This window comes from Heteronotia binoei, chromosome 11, assembly GCF_032191835.1.
Source record: "Heteronotia binoei isolate CCM8104 ecotype False Entrance Well chromosome 11, APGP_CSIRO_Hbin_v1, whole genome shotgun sequence".
Taxonomy (NCBI): Eukaryota; Metazoa; Chordata; class Lepidosauria; order Squamata; family Gekkonidae; genus Heteronotia; species Heteronotia binoei.
In genome coordinates, this window is record NC_083233.1 from 70,686,488 (window position 1) to 70,710,317 (window position 23,830).

Sequence of the window (23,830 nt, forward strand, 5' to 3'; positions counted from 1 at the left end):
TCAGGTGTAGCTAAAATACATACAACTGATTAAGACTTCTTAATCAAACATTCCTTCTCAATCAAGTAACAAATAAGCTTTCTGCTTCCATTATCTGTGCTCATTTCCAAGAAACCAACCGTTCTGAAAAACCCAAATTTACCTGACGGGATGAAACTTGCCTCCCATTTCCACGAATGCTGATGGTTATACAGTTCCACAGATCCTTTGCCTTCACTGAAGGAGATCTTGAACCCGTTGGAAAGCACCTGATCGCCATACGCTGGGGGAGAATTGGGTTGCTGTGTCTTTGTCTTCCAGAAAAAAGAGAATGTTACACCTAACAGAAGAAATGCGGTGAGAGGGAAAAGGTCGATTAGAAGATGGACCTGGAATTTAAACTCTTCAGACCTTCAGCAACATATCCGATTGCTGCAGCCACAAGTGTAAGACTCTCTTCCATTTATTTTACTTTCTTTCTGAACCAAAGCACCTCACAAAGTACCTTGTATTATAAACTATTAAAAGCGGCAGTAGATAAAACAACAAAGCAGCAGAAAAAAAAACAACCGCATACAAAGTACGTTAAATAACTTTGGAAAGCGGATTTTTTTTAAAAAAAAACTTTTCAGATCCACTATAATATTTCAACAGGCAGTTTTTGTGGGCACTAAAGTTTCAGAAGGTGACACAGAAAGGGCATGCAACAGCTGGCAGCAAGAAGTTCCTGAACTGGTCCGACCTGCCGTAAATATCAGGAGCATGACCTCCTTGTGAACCAATAAAACACGACATTCTGCTTGCTGAACTTGCAACTCACTGCCAAAGGATGTAGTCATGGCCACAGGCATAGACAGCTTTAAAAGAAGATTAGTAGGGTTGTCAGTCAGCAGAGTTTTTTTGATAGAAAAAGCCCAGCAGGAACTCATTTTGCATCTTAGGCCACACCCCCTGATGCCACCATTGTTTTGCACAGGGCTTTTTCTACAAAAAAAGCCAGATGAACTCATTTGCATATTAGGCCACACACCCTGACACCAAGCCAGCAAGAAATGCGTTCCTGAGCATTCCTGTTCCAAAAAAAGCCCTGGTTGCCAGCCTCCAGGTGGGGCCTGGAAATCCCCCACTTTTACAACTCATCTCCAGCTGGCAGAGATCAGCTCCCCTGGAGAAAATGGCTGCTTTGAAGAGTGGACCCCATGGCACTATATCATGCTGAGGCCCCTCCCCTCCTCAAACTCCACCATCTCCCAGATCCACCCCGAAGTCTCCAGTTATTTTCCAACACAGACGTGGCAACCCTATACCACGGTGCTCTGACTGAGGCAAGGGCACCCCATCCGTTTCAAGAGGAGGCACACGGAAAGGAATCCCACAGCCCATCTCCTATCATCCCTGCACAGATGTAAGACTTTCCATCCTTGTTTGCCTAAGCTGATCTGGGAAGCCGCGTTGTTGAGAGAGAGAAAGATGTGATTTACAGAAACAAAACCAGCCTGATTTGTTTACAGAGTTCTTAATTCTATTTCCCTGTGAACATCTTGCAGATAAATTTGGTGTAGCAAAAAAGCCCTGCACGGATGATCGGATTAGCTGAGCTCTGGGGTTCCCTTCCCCAGGATTTCTCCTAATGGGGGGTGGGGAGTAGAATCACCAATTCTGGCAAGAGAAATTCCTAAAAATTTTAAGGGTGGAGCCTGGGGAGGGGTGGTGGGACCTCTGCAGGGTTTAAGGGAAAGGAAAGGAAAGGTCCCCTGTGCAAACACCAGTCGTTTCCGACTCCGGGGTGACATTGCTTTCACAACGTTTTCACGGCAGACTTTTTACAGGGTGGTTTGCCATTGCCTTCCCTAGTCTTTTACACTTTCCCCCCAGCAAGCTGGGTACTCATTTTACTGACCTCGGAAGGATGGGAGGCTGAGTCAACCTTGGGCCGGCTACCTGAACCAGCTTTCACTGGGATCGAACTCAGGTTGTGAGCAGAGAGTTCAGATCACAGTACTGCAGCACTGCTGCTTTACCACTCTGCGCCACGGGGCCGCCCTTAATGCCACCCTTAAAAGCAGTCATTTTCTTCAAGGGAACTAGGGTTGCCAGGCCCAATGCAAGAAACATCTGGGGGCTTTGGGGTGGAGCCAGGAGATATTGAGGGTGGAGCCAGGAAGGTTGTGACAGGCATAATTGAACTCCAAAGGGAGTTCTGGCCATCGCATTTAAAGGGACTGCGTGCCTTTTAAATGCCCTCCCTCTGAAAAAAATTAAGGATAAGGGCACCTTCTTTTGGGGCTGATAGAATTGGACCCCCTGATCCAATCTTTTTGAAACTTGGAGGTTGTTTTAAGGAGAGTCGTTGGATGCTATACTGCAGATTTGGTGGCTCTACCTCAAAAAAAAGCCCCCCCCCACAGAGCCCCAGATACCCGCAGATCAATTCTCCATTATACCCTATGGGAATCGATCTCCATAGGGAATAATGGAGTGCCCAGCACACATTTCCCCCCCCCCACACTTTTTGATGACCCTGGAGAGGGGGAGGGCCTCCAACCCCGGGGATCCCCTGCCCCCACCTGGGGATTGGCAACCCCAAAGGGAACTGATCTCTGTAGTGATCTGTTGTAATGCTAGGAGATCGCCGGGCCCTTTCTGGAGGCCCGCAACCCCTGTGGGGAGCCCTTGACTTCAGGCAACACAGTGATATGCATATGTTGACTGATCTTTATCTCACCCTGAAACAGTCCTTTCTGCCAAAGGGAAAGGCGTGGTTTTTCCCCAGCATAGTTTGCTATTATTTTAGGCTTGCTGAGCTCGGTGTTATAGCTGGTGAGGGAAAGCAGACTGTTGCACTTGGAAATGAGAGCACTTTGAAATCCTCTGGCCTCTGCCCAACCACAGCCCCGGATGGCTAGATTCTCCCCTTGATTCCCCCCCCCCTCTTGTTTACAGACTACACAGATGGGCAAACCTTTGAAGAGCTGACGCTGTGCATGAAGGAGTCTTTCTTGGATCACGGCTATTGCCAATGTACATCAGTGGCTTTCCTCGCCTTCCGGCGGAACCATGTTTATCAGAGACAGTCCGCGTTCTCTGGCTATCGCTATCTCTCGAGAGATGACTTTTGACGCTTTTGAGCACAGGCCAGGAAATGCATGAATAGAGGATTCAGACGCATTAATTCCAGTCCGCTCCATAACCACACGCGTTTCCCCGTTAAGAACGCAAGAGCAGTTGTGCTGGATCAGACCAAAGGTCCATTTTCTAGTCAAACATCCTGTATTACACAGTATACAACTGGGACCGATCTCCCACTAGCCTTCTGCTGCTCTCACACTCCTCTTCTCTGCGGGGCTTCCGTCAGATTTCACACCATCTGCCCCGGGGCTGCCACTCACTCCGCCTTTTTTCAGGCAGCAAACAAGATCCTCTAAAAACCAGTTTCTGTTTGCCGCGCAAAAAAGGCGAAGCTAGTTGCAGCCCCGGGGAAGATAGCGTGAAATCCGACGGAAGCTCCGCTGAGAAGAGGAACGTCACAAGGATAGTGGGGAATCAGTCCAGATTTCTTTACGTGTTTGTTAAAATGCAACTGCCAGCCGTTCCAGGCAAGAAATGGTGCTGAATGTGTTTTGAGTGGCCACCGTTCTATCATGACCAATTCCACCGTGGGAGATGAAGTGTTCTTACTCAACAAATTTCATTCACACTCAATGCTAACTCCACTAAGATTTGGCAGAATTATCTATCCCTATTCATGTACTTTGTGTAGTCTAGTAGGGGCCACTGTGTCGAACTCTGGTGGGTGAAACCTGGGTTCTAATCCCTGCACCACAGTTACTGGAACAACAAAGAAGAACATGAGGATAAGAGAGGCCTATGTTTGCTGCCCTCAGCTCCTTGGAAGAAGGGTGGGATATTTTTATTCAACCAGCGCTGCACCAGTTGCACTGGCTACCTATTGAGTACCAGATCCGCTTCAAGGTTCTGGTACTGACGTTTAAAGCCTGACACGGTCTGGGACCAACATACCCGAGGGACTGCCTTTCCCCATATACTCCCCAGAGGTCGTTGTGATCAGCTACTCAACATCTCCTGACCAACCCCTGGCCCAAAGGACATCTGACTTGCTTTGACCAGGGCCAGGGCCTTTTCAGCCCTGGCCCCTGCCTGGTGGAATCAACTCCCCATGGAGTTCTGGGCCATACCTGAGCTACTGCCAGTTCGTAGGACCTGCAAGATGGAGCTATACTTCCAGGCTTATGGCTAAGGTAGCGGGCGTCCTGTTTCAGCTATTACTCCATCAGTTGGCCTCCCTTGTGGCAACATTGTGTCCTACTGTGCCAGCCTGCTATTACTACCATCATTTAATGTAGGCCTATAACTGCTTACCTGTATGATGTGCCCTTCCTGCCTGTGGTGCACTTTATTGTTTTATTGTTTTTACTTGTTTGATTTTAATGTATTGTTTTAACTCTGAACTGTAGGTTTTTATTGTTGTCATTGTATGTTGTGATCCGCCCTAAGCCCATTTACGAGAAAGGGCGGAATATAAGCCTACCAAGATGGATGGATGGATGGATGGATGGATGGATGATAGATGGATGGATGGATGATAGATAGATAGATGATTAGGGTTTGTAGACTCTTTCGGGATCAAGTGCCGTGTTCTACTGGAGAAAGTTTTCTCCAGTAGAACACTTTCTCCAGTAGAACACGGCACTTGATCCCGAAAGAGTCTACAAACCCTAATGATGTTACCAGCCGTGAAAACCTGAAATCTTTGATAGATAGATGGATGATAGATGGATGGATGATAGATGGATGGATAGATGGAGGATGGATAGAGGATGGATGGATAGAGGATGGATGGATAGAGGATGGATGGATGGATAGATAGATAGATAGATAGATAGATAGATAGATAGATAGATAGATAGATAGATAGATAGATAGATAGATGATAGATATTCCTCAAAAGAACTCAGCATAAAGGCTATTGTCCCCACTATTTAGCCTCATGACACCTCTAGCTGCTCGAATGAATACCAACACAGCTACCCTCTGAACCTGTAACAGCTCTATGGCTGATTTTTATTTGGTTTATTTATTTACATCTGCCTTTCTCAGTGCAATGACGTAGTGGACATTAAATACAGTCAACAGCAAGGGTCATCCAATTAAACAGTCTCTCTCCCTTTCTCACAATACGAGAACTCGTGGGCACTCAATGAAATTGCTGAGCAGTCAGGTTAGAATGGATAAAAGGAAGTCTTTCTTCACCCAAAGGGTGATCAACACAGGGAATTCTCTGCCACAGGAGGCGGCGGTGGCTACATGCATAGACCGCTTCAAGAGGGGATTGGATCAACATATGGAGCAGAGGTCCATCAGCGGCTACTGGCCACAGGGTATATATGGAACTCTCTGTCTGGGGCAATGATGCTCTGTATTCTTCGTGCTTAGGGAGGGGCAACAATGGGAGGGCTTCTAGTGTCCTGGCCCCACTGATGGATCTCCTGATGGCACCTGGGGTTTTTGGACATTGTGTGACACAGAGTGTTGGACAGGATGGGCCATTGGCCTGATCCAAAATGGCTTCTCTCATGTTCTTATGTTCTGAACCAGTGTTTGGAAGCAGTAATGAGATGAATGAGGGTTAGCAAAAAGGCAGACCAGGGACTTCAGGTCTTCCTTGAGTGCTGCTTGACGCAGTGGTCACCTTAGAAAACCAGGCAGCTGCTGTGACTTAGAACGCAGGAATAACAAGCCCGGTCCCCTGAACACTGTTCTCTCCCTCCCCACCATTTCTTTACCATTCTTATCCACTGCACATTTCAGTGTTTTGCAAGCTTAATGTTTTTGTTTGCAAGCCCAGCGAAAGACAATAGTAAAAACAAAATTATTTCCAGGCTTAGATTATCATCACCGTTGTAGAACTAATGCTGCAAACGGGCAAGTTTTATTTCCCTGATGGTGTGGGGAAGAAGCAAAATATATACATAAGAAACTGTGCACAAAAAGAAATGTGCTAGCTTCAGAGAATGGAGAATCTCCTCGGGTCTGACTGGATCAAGACACAGAGAACCATCTTAGGGAGCTGGGGGGCGGGGAACAATTGTTCTTCATAAACACCAACTCACTGACTGTATATAAAACAGACTCTTAGACCCAAGACATATATTCTGTCCAATTTTATACTTGCTCTCCTGCCTCACTTGGACTTGATCAGATGGCCAGGAAAATGGCCAAATGTTTATCTGAACTTGATAACCCACAACGTTGGAGAGCTTTTATGCTGGCTAGGATGAATGCATTTCCCTCCAATGTTCTCTATGGGAGATTTCTTCAAGTCCCTTATAGCGAGAGACATTGGGTGATTCCACACTCACATTGGTCTGGGGAGGGCTTCCATTTTGGGGCAGAGCAAGCTGGCAATTTTGTACCCGTTGCTCCGCGCCGGCATTTTGTGCGGGGCAAACCCACGATTTGCTCCGCCGCAGTGGAAACCTGAAAAAACAGATTTACACTGCGGTGGGGCAAATTGTGAGTTTGCCCCGCACAAAATGCTGGCACGGAGCAACGGGTGCAAAATCGCCAGCTTGCTCTGCCCCAAAACGGAAGCCCGCCCCGGACCGACGTGAATGTAGAATCACCCATTTTCTATGCAAGTCAAGCTCGCCTGATTCCATCCAGCATATTTTATTGAACTGCCAACTGTATACTAATCTGCGGAAGGTTCTGTTAGATAGTCTTTCCTTACCATCTTATAATCAAGAAAATAGGATTGATTGCTGCTTCCTACTAAATGACAACATAACCGATATCACAAGAGCTGTTGCCAGATTCTTGGCTGAAATTGTCAAAAATTATTCTGCATAGGTTATATTGTGATTCTTAATCTTATTTTAGCCTTTTATGCTTTGAACAGGAATACTGGATTGTTGTTTGGTTGACAAGTCTCTGTGTATCTCTTTGGTCATGCTGTAGCTCAGTGGCAGAAGGTCCCAGGTTCAATCCCCGGCATCCTCAGTTAAAAGGATCGGCTAGGAGGTGGTGTGAAAGGCCTGTTTCTCGGCATCTTCTTCCAAAATGCCATGGCCCTAATCCATGTCAGGTCACCTGAATCGGCTTTGCAGGTAAATTACACATCAGAGGCCCTGGCCAGGGATCCCCAGCATCAAGTGTAGGATGGATTTCTGGAGCAGAATAGCTGTGGGGAGTGTGGAAATTGGCCTTCTCTCTCTTTTTTTAATGGTAGTTTTTAGCAATAGCACACTTCCCCAAGGAAGCAGCTTTTTAAAAAAGAGGAGGGGCTGTAGCTCAGTGGTAGAACCTCTGCTTTTAAAAAAGCTGCTTTCTTGGGGACAATGTTCCATTGGGGAAACAGCAGAGGGGGAACAGTTTAAAAGCCTCCTTCTAGACCTTGTGGACTGCAAGCCATGTTGATCTCCCTTCCCAACTGCTTTTTTGCAGGTAAATCATATGTCCACCGAGAACTGATCGCAGAGTCACATCACCTGCCATTTGATATTAGAAATAATTTCTTCCTGTGTCAGAAATAATTTCTTTCTGTCTTGGAGAGGATTCCCACATCTCTCAGACTGGCCTCTCAAGCCCTGCTTTCCATGCCCCTACCTTCAGAAGGCTGGTGGGCAATGCTCTCTCTAAGCTGTGGAGTCTTGTGAGCAAAAATTCTACTCTGTGAGCTACTGGCATTAAAGTTGTGAGCTAATGCATAAATTAGTTTGCTCTGGAGCCATGTTTCCTGAGTTAAGGCAAAAATGTGCGAGCTGGAGGCTAAAACACTGTGAGCTAGCTCACATTAACTCAGCATAGAGGGAACACTGCTGGTGGGTGGCAGTTAGAGACAGGATGTTTTCTGTGGTAGCACCTTGCCTCTGGAACACCCTCCCCTTTGATACCTACCTGACATTTTTTTAGACACCAGGCCAAAATGCATCGTTTTGCCCAGGCTTTCAATGAGAGATTTTTCCCCTTATAAATTCATAAAGTGACAGACATGTCATCATTCCCAAGGATGTGAGAACGCTCAGGTATTTGGGCAAAAACTCTATGGTAGAAGTCATCTTACCGTAGAGGTTTTTTCTCAAATTCCAGAGCACCCCTGGAATTTGGTAGAAAAAGCCCAGCAGGCACTCATTTGCATATTAGGCCATGCCCCCTGAGTCGTCATCGTTCTGCACAGGACTTTTTTATGGAAAAAGTCCAGCAGGAACCTGTTTGCATATTAGGCCACACCCTCTGATACCGAGCCAGCATTCCTGCTCAAAAAAAAAAAGCCCTGGTTATAAGTCCGGGAATTCCGAGCTCCACCTGGAGGCTGGCTACCCTACTCCAAGCCTGTGGCACCTCTTCGCCCTGAAAATAACAGATTGTTTCTTATTGCTTACATTGGAAAGGATTCTAAAACTACCCCTGTTTTGTTTTACCAGTCTGTGTAATTTTCACCCTAGAGTGACTGTTCTGACAAGCCCATAACCATTTTGTAGTTACTTCATTCCGGTTTTTATTGACTGTACATTACTGCTTGTTTTTCTCCGTTACTGCAAGCTGGGTGCCAGAAAAGTGGGATGTTTAAAATAATCAAATGCTTCAGGAAATATATATTTTTACAGACAAACCCGTCTCCATAATGATGTCTGAGGCGCCAAATGAAAACGATGCCATCCAGCACGAAGAGTTGCATGATTATGAAGCGCACTCGCTCAGGCAGAGCTGGAGCATCACTTTAAAAGCTGAAGAGAGAGGCTGCATTACACTATAGCCTCTGTCTTTCTCTCTATGACATGATGCATGAAAACATGCTTTCCCTCTCCCTTTGAGTGAAGGTTAAAATTCAGCAGGGGCACCAGCGGGCTTACAAAACGGCTTACCGCGGCTTGAAATACTTCTAAGGGCTTTTGCAAAGAGTAGATGGACATAATGATATAATGGCTTCAACACAGCAAAATGGGGAACGAAAATGGGGAAGGAAGAAGGAAGGGTATAAAACCTAAAAAGAAGCTTCTTTGTGTCCTTCCCTCTTCATCCTTTGAAGCAATGGGTAGAGGTGGCATGGGAGGGCTGCCATCTCTGGGTTGGGAAATTCTTGGAGATTTGGGGATGCAGTCTAGGGACGGCAGAGGAGGGTATGTGATCCCACCCACCAAAACTGCCGTTTCCTCCAGGGAAGCTAATCTCTGCAAATATGCGCAATTCATTCAGATAACAGATAATGCACATCGTTTGATTTTTTTTTTTTAATGGGAAGGGGTTTCAAATTATTTTGTGACTTTTTCATATAACGCTAACTTCCCTAAGATGAGTTTATGCCGGTGCCTTAAGGCTGCTGAGAGGAGCTGTATCATCTTCTCTCTCTTTTAGTGTGGAAAACAATAAGCAGACAATCCAAATACTGACAGCGGCTTCATACTAACCTTCAGGTTCACAAAGTTCTGGGTTAATAATGCAAGAGTTTTGGTAGCTTCCAAAGAGGAGAAACATCACTCCTGTCGGATCAGGGATGCAAATTCCCTTGTTCACCATTCCTTCGACTATATCTGAAGAAATGAAACATAAGAGAGAGGCAAGTTTTTGTTTTTCGTTCTTCTTTCTTAATCATCTATTCACAATCCACAACGTCCTGGAGACATGGCTCAAGCATTTGACTTACGGCATCTCACCCATCTCCCACTTTCTTCTGTCTCTATTTCCATGAAACCCGTGGTAACTGTCCCCTTTTCTCTAGCAACAACCCCTCTAGGACTGTAGTCAGAGTAGGGGCGATGGATACACTGCCCCCTAAAGCTGTCAATAAAGGGTTGGGAAATCCCTGGAGATCTGGGGACGGCAGAGAGCGGAGAAGGGAGGCAGCTCAGCAGAGATGTGATGTCCTAGAACCGGCCCTTCCAAGCAGCCATTTTCTCCAAGGGGACTTATTTCTGTCGTCTAGAGATCAATCGCAATTCTCCAGTCCCAATTTGGAGATGGGTAACCACACTTAGATCCCTGTTAAATCTTTGCTTGTTCTTAAAGAGAAGCCAGCACATACATCTAGGGCTGTCTCCACGCCATCCAAAAACTGGGGAAAGCAGCAAGAGAGCGATCGATATGGTGCAAGCAGGGCTTTTTGTGAGCAGGAATGCAGTTCTGGCTGGCTTGGAATCAGGGGTTGTGGCCTAATTACAAATGAGTTCCTGCTGGGCTTTTTCTACAAAAAAAGCCCTGTGTGGAAAACTCGCCACTGTGACCTTCTGTCTGACCCACCTCCCAAGCACAATCATTCTATCTATTCAGGCAATCTGTAAAGGGCTAGTATCTACCTATAGTAGTCCTCAAAAGGCAGCATATTTTGGGGTCTTAATCAGGGTTAAAGGACCATGCCACGGAACAAAGTTGGAGTCCAGTGGCACCTTTAAGACCAACTAAGTTTAATTCTGGGCACAAGCTTTTGTGTGCAGGCACACTTCTCTTTAAAGGTGCCACTGGACTCAAGCTTTGTTCTGTTGCTCTCAGACCAACATGGCTACCCTCCAGGGCCATGCTACGATTAGCAGTAACCAGGGCTTTTTTTTGTAGCAGGAACTCCTTTGCATATTAGGCCGCATCCCCCTGATGTAGCCAATCCTCCAAGAGCTTACCGGGCTCTTATTCCAGGGTCTACTGTAAGCTCTTGGAGGACTGACTACATCAGGGGGATGTGGCCTAATATGCAAAGGAGTTCCTGCTACAAAAAAAGCCCTGGCACTAACCATGGTTAAGCGATGTCTGCCCCAGGTCTACTTGGATCTCCTTTTAATTAACCTGGATAACATGGCAACTCCTGTGCAATTTGTTTCCAAGTTGTTTTTTGTAAAACAATGCATATTATTCAATGCGTGTAAGCAATTATCTTTAAAGTTTTCTTAATACACTTCAGTCCAACTTTCAGCTGCCAACGAACCTCCAGTTCCAAACCTAACATCAGAAAGGCCAACACACGGCAAATGTGGAAGAAACATATACGGAAGTCTCACCTACAGTTGCAGAGAAGTTAGAGTAGGCAGAATCATTGGTATATACAAAAGTAGAGTTATGGGAAGGAAGCACAGTGAAGTTGTGGACTCTTAGAGCTGGGTGGAACGACAAAGACAAAAAAAAAAAAGCAACACGATGAATAAAACGCAAGATGAATATGAATCTGCCAGTCCGTGTCTCTCAACAGGGGCAGGGGGATCCTTCAAGTGGTACTAAGTGACTCTCTTGGAAGCAGGATCGGCCCTCCCCCACGTCTCTCTCCTCTACGCCACCAAATTGACAAAGGAAGCCGACATTCAGGTGCCATTTAACCTCAGACAGAACAGCATCAAAAATGCACCGTGTGCTTTAATGCATTCATTATTTATGCTGCCAGTTGCCCTGTTATCAAAAGCCTCCAGGGAGCGGCAGAATGACCCGGTTCCTAATCACAGATGCTAATTAATGGGCAGTTGGGGCAGCAGACCAGGAACTTCGTAGCGATCCGAAGTTTGACGGCTGCTGCTCCTATGCAACACAACACAAGAGACCAAATGGGGGGGGGGGGGGAATGACACTGATTTCACACTAACCTTGCTCCGCGACAGGCTTCCATTTTTCTCCAGAGCGAGCGATTTCGCACAAGGCGTTTTCTCAGGTTTACGTTGCCACGTCAAATCAGGGGTTGCCGCGATGAAAAACGGCGGTGCAGAGCAGCTGGTGCGAAATCGCTACGCTTGCTCTGGAGAGAAACAGAAGCCTGCTGCGGAGCAAGGTCAGTGCGAAATCTTGAGAGTTCTTTCTGTGTCTGTTCCTGAGCTAAATTTTAATATAAGGGATTGGATAAAATGGTTCCCTTCAAGGTAAGCCTTTTTCTTCAATAGCAGAACAACTCCACTCTGGGTCACAGAAGAACATAAGAGAAGCCGTGTTGGATCAGGCCAATGGCCCATCCAGTCCAACACTCTGTGTCACTTAAGAACATAAGAGAAGCCATGTTGGATCAGGCCAATGGCCCATCCAATCCAACACTCTGGGTCACAGAAGAACATAAGAGAAGCCATGTTGGATCAGGCCAATGGCCCCTCCAGTCCAACACTCTGTGTCACAGAAGAACATAAGAGAAGCCGTGTTGGATCAGGCCAATGGCCCATCCAGTCCAACACTCTGTGTCACTTAAGAACATAAGAGAAGCCATGTTGGATCAGGCCAATGGCCCATCCAGTCCAGCACTCTGGGTCTCATAAGAACATAAGAGAAGCCATATTGGATCAGGCCAACGGCCCATCCAGTCCAACACTCTGTGTCACACAAGAACATAAGAGGAGCCATGTTGGATTAGGCCAATGGCCCATCCAGTCCAACACTCTGGGTCTCATAAGAACATAAGAGAAGCCATGTTGGATCAGGCCAATGGCCCATCCAGTCCAACACTCTGTGTCTCATAAGAACATAAGAGAAGCCATGTTGGATCAGGCCAATGGCCCATCCAGTCCAACACTCTGTGTCACATAAGAACATAAGAGAAGCCATGTTGGATCAGGCCAATGGCCCATCCAGTCCAACACTCTGTGTCTCATAAGAGAAGCCATGTTGGATCAGGCCAATGGCCCATCCAGTCCAACACTCTGTGTCTCATAAGAGAAGCCATGTTGGATCAGGCCAATGGCCCATCCAGTCCAACACTCTGTGTCACACAATGGCCATAAAAACCAAGTGCCATAAGGAGGTCCAGCAGTGAGGCTAGAAGCCCTCCCACTGTGCTCCCCCAAGCACCAAGAATACAGAGCATCGCTGCCCCAGATAGAGAGTTCCACCAATACGCTGTGGCTAATAGCCACTGATGGACCTCTGCTTCATATGTTGATCCAATCCCCTCTTGAAGCTGTCTATGCTTCCATCGGAGGAACAGCTAAATTCGAATCCAGCACCACCTTAGAGATGGACAAGATTTTCAGGGCATGAGTTTTCAAGAATCAAAACGATGGTGAAGGGAGCTTGGACTCTCGAAAGCTCAGGCCCTGAAAATCTTGTTGGTCCTTAAGGTGCTACCAGACAGGAATCTAGGAGTTCTACTGCTGGCCAACACGGCTATCTTCTGCCACTATTTCCACTGGAAGAAGACATCCTCTGTCTGAGGAACTTTGAATAGAAGGGGAGATATCGGATCTAACTTTGCAGAACTGGACTTATTCCAGTGATTGTAAAAATATATATGTTTTAAAGTTCACCGCAAGTACAGCTGAAACATTCTTCTTTCTCACTCTTTCTAAAAATAGCTACAGGGATATAAAAATTCCCTTGCTGGAATGGATCACAGGCTTGTTTAGCCCAGTATCCTGTTTGCAAAAGTGACTGGCCAGCAGTGTTCCCTCTAAGCTGAGATAGTGTGAGCTAGCTCACAGTTTTTTAGCCTCCAGGCCAGCTCACACATTTTTGTCTTAGCTCAGGAAGAATGACCCCAGAGCACAATAATTTATCCAGCCACTCACAACTTTAAAGACAGTAGCTCACAAAGTAGAATTTTTGCTCAGAAGACTCTACAGCTTAGAGGAAACATTGCTGGCCAGATGCCTCCAAGGCACCCACAAGCAACATATATGACCATAACCCCGTCATTATTGTCCCCAGCATCTGATATGTGGTCATGGTAGTGTTCAGTGCTATGTGTTTCATGGTCCATCGGCATTGACAGCCAGCTGTATTTCTTCCCTTTAGTTTTTAATTTAACATCCTTCCTTTAATTCTCTAATTAAAACCAGGCTTGCTGTTCTGCTGTGTTCCCGTCATGAGAAAGGCAACGTCTGCAGAAGGCCTCCAAACCCCTACGAATGTACAGATCTCCACAAATTTAGCAGGGTGACACGGGCATCCGCTGACGTGAACCGTTGAGAGATACGGAACTGGACTGCAGCCATACAATGATTTCGACGAGTAAAATGGATCAAACGTGATAGGCAAGCTGGTGAAGCTTTGAGGATTTCCGAGAAGGAGCATGGAATGGAAAACAACTGGATGGAATCATGACAAAGGGAAGGGAAACAGGCGTGTTCGTGTGTTCCAACATACATAGCTCCAAAACAGCGCCCAAAGCCACCAGCAATGAATAGAAGAGAGGCATAATCAGAGAGGGAGTTTGGCACCTGGGGCATCAACCCTCTAGGGATGCTAACAGCCTGACCTTACCCAATCAGAGAGGGAGTTTGGCACCTAGGGCATCAACCCTCTAGGGATGCTAACATCCTGACTTTACCCAATCAAAACGACTCTCTGGCCCAGTTCACACATGCACACTCCTTGCTGCAGAATCCAGGGATAATTTGCATCTCCCTGCTGACTCCTCCTGGAAAGAGAAGCCGCTTGGTCCCCCTGCCCCCCCCCCGCTCCCCGCCCCAGCACTGTAATCGATTTTTAGGAATTCAACCCATCGTATGATTCACTGTACATCAGAATGTTTTATAGAGAAATAAGTGGCAGAGCTCATTAGCATAACCAGGCCTCGGATTCAGCAGGAGCTCACCGGAGCACAGCTCCTGAACCTTTCTGACAGTTCCCATTTCCTTCTTCCCACCTTGTCCATTGAACAGTAGGTGCAGCTGCATAACAATCCCTGGATGAGTTCCACCACCTGTTTTTTTACAAAACGACCCCTGAGCATAACTCATTAGCATATGCCCCCCCCAGCCAAAAGCAACCCGATGCAAGAAAGGAGAGCCCTGAGTGAGCGAAGCCTGGGGCTTGCCTGGGGCTCTCATAGGCCTCCCCCCCTCAGTCAAAAGGCCAGAAGAAGAAGAACTGCAGATTTATACCCCGCCCTTCTCTCTGAATCAGAGACTCAGAGCGGCTTATAGTCTCCTATATCTTCTCCCCTCCCCACAACAGACACCCTGTGAGGTGGGTGGGGCTGAGAGGGCTCTCACAGCAGCTACCCTTTCAAGGACAACCTCTGCCAGAGCTAATAAGAACATAAGAGAAGCCATGTTGGATCAGGCCAACGGCCCATCCAGTCCAACACTGTGTGTCACACAGTGGCAAAAAAATTTATATATACACACACACTGTGGCTAATAGCCACTGATGGACCTGTGCTCCATATTTTTATCTAAACCCCTCTTGAAGGTGGCTTAATGGTTAATGGTTAACTCAAGACCATTCCAGCAGGTGCATGTGGAGGAGCGGGGAATCAAACCCGGTTCTTCCAGATAAGAGTCCGCGCATTTAACCACTACACCAAACAGCAAGCCACCCCTGCCCAAAATCACATAAGTGGAGAAAGGGTGGTGCGGGCTTCTCCGGGGGATAATGAGGGCTGCTGGGGGTGTGGCAAAGTTCCTGGTGGCTGGCTGGCTGCCCGCTCTCCTAATCCAGGGGTTGTTATGCAGCTGCACCCACTATTCAATGGACAAGGTAGGTGGAAGGAGGAAGAGGGGGAACCTTAGAAAGGTCCAGGAGCTGGGCTCCTGTGAGCTCCTGCTGAATCTGAGACCTGCTGTACATACAAAGTCATGGAGGATGTCCTGATTTGCCGCTGACATTTTGGAACTTGATGTTCCTCTCCAGCTCTGTATGGGTCACCCCTAAATGGTTAAAGAGGGCTGAGGCAAGCGGCTTTGAAACACACACAAAAAAAAGGAAGAAAAGCAAAACATTTGGGTTCCCAAGTATTTGCCGCTGCCTAAAGAGGCGCAGGATGAGATCTGGCACTGCTTGAAAGAGGCCCCAGACAGCTTTCGTTTCTCCGCTCCGCTTTCTTTACGTTCTGCCTTTCACAAAGGTCGTGAATGACTCCCGGGGTCACGGATCCTTGGATCTACCTCCATTTGTGTCCCGCAACTCATGGATCCCTTCCACGGTCCCCAGAGGCCAGTAGTGTGAAGCTTGAGCCAGGACATCGAACCCTGTCGGAACAAACACATGAAGACCAAACATTATGGTTGTCGGAGCCGAAGGACAAAGGTGACATTCGGGGGGAACAGACCAGAGAGTGCAAATGGCCATGACTTTCTCAGCAACGCAGTGGGCAGCTGCCGTGAGAGCCCTCTCAGCCCCACCCACCTCACAGGGTGTCTGTTGTGGGGGGAGAAGATAGAGGAGATTGTAAGCCGCTCTGAGCCTCTGATTCAGAGAGAAAGGCAGGGTATAAATCTGCAATTCTTCTTCTTCAAACCTCATTTCCAAGGAAGTGTGGGGAACATGCAGTTGTAACTGCTCATAACACCCGTTTTGGGAATGTTCTGGCAAGCTGGCCAAAAAACAGGCCACAAGATCGATCACATACTGCATTGTGTTTACCAGGGAAACCTGGAGACTGCACACCCTCTAAAGCAGAGGTGTCAAACTCATTTGTCATGAGGGCCGGATCTGATATAAAAGATACCTTGTTGGGCCGGGCTATGTCGGGCTGGGCCGTGTGTGTACCTATTTAAGATTAGGTAGCAGAGATCTAAATTTTATAAAGAACACAAACACAAATATATATTTTTAAAAAATTTAAAACATGCTTATAATGTTAGCACTCGTTGGTCTTAAAGCTGCTTTATTTGTATTTCTCCCATGGGATCCAGGAAACTGGGCAAAGGAAGCTCTGGCTCTTTCCTTCCTTCCCCAGGGACTGGCAGGGTGGGGGAGGAGCCTCAGCCAATCAAAGGAAGAGAGGCTTGGCTCAGTAGTTCTGCTGTGCCATTGAGAGCCTGGCAAAGCAAGCTATTCCTCCCCCCCTTCCTCCCCAAGGGAGGAGCCTCAGCCAATAGAGAAAATAGAGAGTTTGCTCTGTAGCTCTTGTGCAACTGAGCAAGTCTTACAAAGCTAGCTGTTATGCAGAAGTAAGCAAGATATAGGGAGAAGGAAGCAGATGACAGCCATTTGCTCGGGAGACTCATAGGAGCCCTCCGGGGGTCTGATTCAGCCCCTGAACTGCATGTTTGACACCCTTGCTCTAAAGTGTCAGCAATCCTAATTCTGCCAAATCCCTTGCGGGGCAAGGATTAACAGGAAAGAAACACAGAACACAAGTAAAGCAAGTTCATGGGTCAAAAATGGAGCCAAGCCGCAGTTTCAGAGTTTTAGTGGACCTTTAAATGGACATTCAAACGGCACAGCTCACTAGAGAGCCCTCCCCCATTCCCAAGCAAGCCTTTTCCCCCTTTTTAAAAATTATTTTACTTATTTATAATCAGAAAGGCCCCAATACAAATACGCAAGAACAAAGCAGACACAAAATATATGCGGGAACAAAACAAATACGAAGCATAAGATGCACAGTGCTATTTCCCTGTTATCATTATCTAGGCAGTTTGAATGAGACAGCAAATCAATCCCCCACCCCCTCTTGGCATCATATTGATGCCCCCTCTCCAAGTACTCCGCAGATTGCTTCCTGGGATGAAAAAGATGTTTCCCAAAACATCCGCAAGCCTTTTTTTTAACAATGTAATGTTACTGTGCATGTGCAAGGCTCTGGTAATGAAGAAGTGCATGATGGGAGGCGGCACAACCCCCTTTCAAAGTAGATGCATGGGATGGGTCCAGTCCTGGAGCAAAAATAAAAACTACAAAGTAAAAGTCCTATTGCTAGAGGAGTACTGCAAAGTCAAAGCATCGGATAGGAATTCAACTTGCCAATAAAAGACAAAAAGTAAAACCGTCAGGTCTAATTTTGGGCAGGAACTCATAGGCGTAGAGCTCCAGAACCTCTAAATTTTATTGTGTGCTTCCCCCCGCACCAAATACTTGCTTCTGGACTCCACTGTTCAAATCCCTGTGAGAATTTTGAACGCTAAGATTTGACAAACTTTCTAATATTTTTCCCCACCCCAAAATTGGGAAAACAACCAAAACAAATAAAGCACACAGATGGAAATCTTTATCACGCCACATAGGATAAAGTAATTTTAAAAGTATGGGGACAGTAAGGTTGTCTTACAACAATTATAATTCAAGAAGCATTTTAAGGTAGCTGCTGAGCTGATACAATTTAGTACACCTTATGGTGATGCCAGGGGTGTGCGGCATATGCAAATGAGTTATGCAAATAAGTTGTGCTAATGAGCTCCGGCACCTCTTTTTCGACAAAATGACCCCTGAAAACCATATTGCGGAAATGGTCACAGGAAAATCCGGTTGCAAAGTGCGTTGAAAGTGGATTGAAAGTACATTATTCAGTGCGTGTGTGTAAAGTGGAAAAGCAAAGTCAGGGAAATCTGCCCTCTTCATTTCCCTGGTTTCACAGGAGTAGCAGAGATGACACATCCCCCAACTTGTCCCCGGCAGCCTGTTCCGACGTAGCAGAATCCATCCCACCTCAAATATGCTGTGATTTGCATGACCCTGCCCCCTTGCCTTCATAGCTTCACCCGGCATTTGGTTTCTTAGGCAGGGCCGGCATGTGGGAGTTGGCAAGGTAGGCGGTGGCCACAGGGGTCGCTCCCCGTCTCCACTCACACTGACCCTGACTCTCCCTTGTCCTTCCTTTGCTCCAATCGGAGCGAAGGAAGAATGAAGCTGCCCATGCCCAGCTGCCTCCAAAGCGGGAGAGGGCTGGGGGGGGGGGCGCGGTGTAGCATCCTTCCTTCGCTCAATTCGAGCGAAGGAAGAACAAGGCAGGCAGCCCCTGCTCAGCTTCCTGTGAAGCAGGCAGAGGGCTGGCCAGGGGGGGTGTAACTTTCAGGTGATGTCATCGTGACACGTCCCCAGGGCAGCAGAACCCCCAGCGCCGGGCCTGTTCCTAGGCCCCCACAAACCGCCACTCACAGGGAGGCCAATGCATATTCCCCTCTGTGTGATATGCAAAGCAGCAGCTGGAAAAACAAAAAACGAAAATTTCAGCGGTCTGCAACCATGTAGCACATCTGGGCTTTTTGGGTTTCCTTTGCTTTCAGCTTCCTGCTGATGCATAAATAAGCCCTACAGCGAAATGGGAACATTTCCTTTCCCCCAGCGCCTTCTTCAGCTGCAGATGGCCACACATGCTGAGCTCCAGGTGGGCAGGCTGACAAGAGCCGTCTGAAGGTTCCTACCTCCTAGGGACTCGTTTATCTGCCGGATCCGAGGGATGTCTACATGGAGACGAAAATTTCCAACTCAGCCTAGAGATGGAGCAGCATCCCCCCCAGAGCTGCTGCTCAGCCATGGGCTCCAGCTTTTCAAAGCTCCTCCCAACTCAGCCACTGTCCATAATCTGCTTCTATGTTATGCCTTTGGGGGAAGATGTAGCAGACACCTTCCCAGCGCTTTTTAACTTGTTACCTTTCTATCCCGAGGCGTTCCCCCTCCCTCAGACATTTTACAATGCCTGAACGGCCTACAGAAGCTGTACTGCAGGAAATTGTCGCCTACGAGAGAGACTAGCAGGGCCAGTCAGACAGCTTCATCGTACAGCGAGAGCAGGTATTACAATTCCGGTTTTTAAAAAAATGCATCGTAGCCGTTGGCCTGACTGTTCTAGTTAAGAACGGACAGCTGGGTTGACGGCTTTGGGTTGGAAATATTTGAGGATTCAAGGGAGGCGGAGCCTGGGGAGGGTGGGGTTTGGAGAGGAGAGAGACCTCAACAGGGTACAATGCAATCACTCCCTGTGCACCTGGAAGTGACATCAGTGTTGCTGGCAAGGCTTTTGTTTTTTAGCAGGAATGCAGTTCTGGCTGGCTTGGTGTCAGGGGGTGTGGCCTAATATGCAAATGAGCTCTCACGGTGTGAATCTATGGTGCTGTCAGGGGGTATGGTCTTCCTCGAGCGTGACGACTTGGCAACAGTGTTCCATGCAACAGCCACCTCGAGGTTAGACTACTGTAATGCCCTCTACATGGGGCTGCCCTTGTGCCGAACCCGGAAACTGCAGCTAGTGCAGAATGCAGCGGCCAGGCTGTTACTAGGGCTCCCGAAGTGGGAGCACATACAGCCGAGGCTGCGCGAACTGCACTGGCTGCCAATTGTATACCGGATTTGTTACAAAGTGCTGGTTATTACCTTTAAAGCCCTATACAGCCGAGGACCTGCCTACCTTAGGGACCGTCTCTTCCCATATGTGCCCCAGAGAGAACTGAGATCAGGTGCACAAAATCTTTTGACAATCCCCAGACCGAAGGAAGCCAAATTTAAGACGAGAGAAAGGGCCTTTTCGATCGCAGTTCCACACTGGTGGAACCAATGACCAGATGAGGTGAGGGCCCTGCGGAGTCTTGTTTAATTCCGTAGGGCCTGCAAGACCACTCTCTTTCAGCTGGCCTTCTCTTAATGTGGATCCTAGCCTATTATGTACGGTCATCATAAAGTACAAGAGGAGGACATCTAGAATATAGCACCTGAAAATGTTAGAATTTAATTAATTGATGGTTTTAATTATAACGTTTTTTAATGTAATAGCAAATACTGTGAATTGTATATTGCATGATATAATGTTTTATTATTGTAACCTTATGCCATATGGTAAAATTATGCCATATTTTGTGAGCCGCCCTGAGCCTGCTGCGGGGGCAGGGCGGGATATAAATAAAATATTATTATTATTATTAATATGCAAATGAGTTGCTGCTGGGGATGCTCTAGAAAAGAATGCATTCGTGGAATGCTATACTGTCTCTTGTCACTTCCTGTTCAAAATTAAAGTGCCATTGGTAGGGTTGCCAAGTCCAATTCAAGAAATATCTGGGGGTGGAGCCAGGAGACATTGGGGTGGAGCCAAGATCAAGGCTGTGACAAGCATAATTGAACTCCAAAGGGAGTTCTGGCCATCACATTTAAAGGGACGGCACACCATTTCAATGCCTTCCTTCCACAGGAAATAATGAAGGATAGGGACACCTCCTTTTCGGGCTCATAGAATTGGACCACCTGGTCCAATCTTTTTGAAACCTGGGGGGTATTTTGAGGAGAGGCACTAGATGCTGTACTGAAAATATGGTGCCTCTACCTCAAAAAACAGCCCCCCCAGAGCCCCAGATACCTGCAGATCAGTTCTCCATGATTTTCTATGGGAATAAATCTCCCTAGGGAATAATAGAGTTCCCAGAAGACATTTCCCTCCCCTCCCCCCGCTTTCTGATGACCCTGAAGCGGAGGGAGGGTCTCCAAACCGGGGGATCCCCTGCCCCCACCTGGGCATTGGCAACCCTAGCCATTGGTATGCTGGCACGCTGCTGGCACACTAGACCCCTCCTATTCCCCAGTTCCTCCATCCAAGGCACCAGCAGGCATCAGAGGGGACTGCTAGGAGGCCTCCTGATATATCAAGGGGCCTGGAATCCCTAAGAGAGACAGACAGACAGGTAGCTGCAGATAAGAAACTGGCAGACCAGAATACACTTAGCTGCACAATTGTTACAATCTGTGTGGAATGGCTACTAAGGACAGAGCCTTTTCCCTAGTGGCACCCAGTTAATAAAATGCCCTCCTCTTTAGCCCACCGCTGAACGGCTTTTCGGAGCCTGTTAAAGATTTCTTTAGTCGTCTGGTGAACAGCTTCTTCCATGTATTTTGCATTGCCTCCACTGCTTCTGTTAATCATCTATTTAATCTGGTTAGTAAAGCAGAGAGGGGTTTAATAATTTATTTGCCACCCTGCCATAGCTATTTAATATTTTAGTATACATTTTAAAAAAATGTATCCCACCACTTTTTTCACCATACGGTTTATTTCTTAGTGTGCTTTTAACTCCCTGTTATTTGTATTATCAAATTTTCAATGGTTTTATGTTTTGCTGGTATTAGCTCATTTTTAACTGAGATAAAAAGACAGCGTCAGTGGTTGATATTTATTCCCATGGTAAAAAAAGCAATAAATTATACACAAGGACTGGAGTGTGTGTGTGTGCGCACGTGTGGCTTAATCTCTCTCCTAACCCTGCTAACCGGAGGATGTTTGGCAACAAATCTGGTCATCTCCTTCGTTTGTTTCAAAATCATTGAATATACAATTACAAACTCAAAAAATTTTGTTTCGATGGTATTTAACACCTCAGAGATTAAGCCATATGGCGATAAATCAATCCTCCAAATGTTGGAAAAATTGTGGAGAGGTGGGCACATTTATACACTGCTGGTGGTCTTGCCCGAGGGTGCAGTCGTTTTGGGCAGTAATTGTGGCGAAAATCAAGGATATCACAGGCTATAGTTTACCCTTAAGATTGGAACTCATTTTGCTTGACTGTTGGAAAGATTTTTCTATTACTTCTCTCAATAAATCCCTGATATCCCTTTTACTAGCTGCTGCTAAAATGGTGTTAGCCCAGTTTTGGAAATCTCCCAATATTCCTCCAGTTAAAACCTGGTATGCTAAAATCTGGGAGGTCTATGCTATGGACAAGATAGCAGATAGTTTATGCAATATAAACAATTCAGAAAGTAACGAATCTCTGATGTACAAGTGGCTTCCATTTCTTAAATTTTCTTTTGGTCCTGTAGATCAGATGCGTACATGTATACCTGGTAGATATTATGACATTATTAATTTGATGTAATTAATATATGGACAGAGTACTTATTTTTTAATTCAGCTGCCAATTATGTATGTGTGAGTGAATGTATGTATGTTTTGTTTTGTTTGTATTTTGTATATATATTTATATTTTGTTTTCTGTTGGTATGCTATACTTATACACAAAGAATGATTGCAGATACCAAAAAAAAAAAAAACCCTGCTAACCCTAGTGTTTGGTGTGGGTTTTAAACCTTCTTAGAGAGCCAGTTTGGTATAGTGGTTAAGTGTGCAGACTCTTATCTGGGAGACCCGGGTTTGATTCCCCACTCCTCCACTTGCACCTGCTGGAATGGCCTTGGGTCAGCCATAGCTCTGGCAGAGGTTGTCCTTGAAAGGGCAGCTGCTGTGAAGAAGAAGAAGATATTGGATTTATATCCCGCCCTCCACTCCAAAGAGTCACAGAGCGGCTCACAATCTCCTTTACCTTCCTCCCCCACAACAGACACCCTGTGAGGTGGGTGGGGCTAAGAGAGCTCTTACAGCAGCTGCCCTTTCAAGGACAACCTCTGCCAGGGCTATGGCTAACCCAAGGCCACTCCAGCAGGTGCAAGTGGAGGAGTGGGGAATCCAACCCGGTTCTCCCAGATAAGAGTCCACACACTTAACCACTACACCAAACTGGCTCTGCTGTGAGAGTCCTCTCAGCCCCACCCACCTCACAGGGTGTCTATCGTGGGGGGAGAAGGTATGGGAGATTGTAAGTCGCTCTGAGTCTCTGATTCAGAGAGAAGGGCAGGGTATAAATCTGCAATTCTTCTTATCTGCAGCAAACTTCCTTTATCCCACAGAATATGGTGGGAGTCAAGACTTAAGCACCACCTCCCCATCTGCGTAGCCACACCCTGGGTACCATTTCTTGGTAGGGTTGCCGGCTCCCCTGTGGCTGCTGGTAAGGGATTCGGGGCTAGGGTTGCCAGATCCAGGTTTGGAAACTCCTGTAGACTTAGTGATTGATCCTGGGGAAGACAGGGACCTGAGAGGGTACAATGCCATAGAGGCATACAACCCTTCTAGCATCCATTTTCTTCAGCGGAACTGATCTCTGTGGTCCAGAGAAAAGGTGTAAGTCTGCGGGATCCCCAGGTCCTCTCTTTTTGGTCATACCAAAGTGTGATAGAAAGTACTTTTTATATGATGAACTGTTCTCTTTTTTGTGAATTTGTATGCGTGTGTGCACACGCATGCCTGGAAGTCATAGTTGACTTCTGGCAACCCATAGAGGAGCTTGGACAATCAGAGAAGTGACTTACTATTGCCCGCCCCTGCATCCCAGCCCTGGTATTCCAAGGAGGTCTCCCATCCAAGTACTGATGAGATTGGGCTAGCCTGAGCTAACCAGGTGAGGGCATGATGAAATGTTCTGAAACATCTACTGCTGGCCAATATAGGGAC

The 23,830-nt window shown here is 46.8% G+C and overlaps 1 protein-coding gene across 3 annotated transcripts in view; it reads right to left on the minus strand.

Annotated features, from left to right (window-relative positions):
- ADGRD1 (adhesion G protein-coupled receptor D1) overlaps window positions 1–23,830 on the minus strand; it is a 442,408-nt gene that overhangs the window by 405,593 nt on the left and 12,985 nt on the right. For 2 of the 3 annotated variants that reach the window (XM_060250080.1, XM_060250079.1), the window contains exons 3-6: window positions 15,780–15,863; window positions 10,986–11,081; window positions 9,408–9,530; window positions 143–319 (exon numbers count right to left, since the gene is read on the minus strand). In XM_060250080.1, coding sequence (XP_060106063.1) covers window positions 143–319; window positions 9,408–9,530; window positions 10,986–11,081; window positions 15,780–15,863 — 480 coding nt within the window. The remainder of the gene's footprint in view (window positions 1–142; window positions 320–9,407; window positions 9,531–10,985; window positions 11,082–15,779; window positions 15,864–23,830) is intronic. The other variant, XM_060250081.1, reaches the window with a different exon arrangement.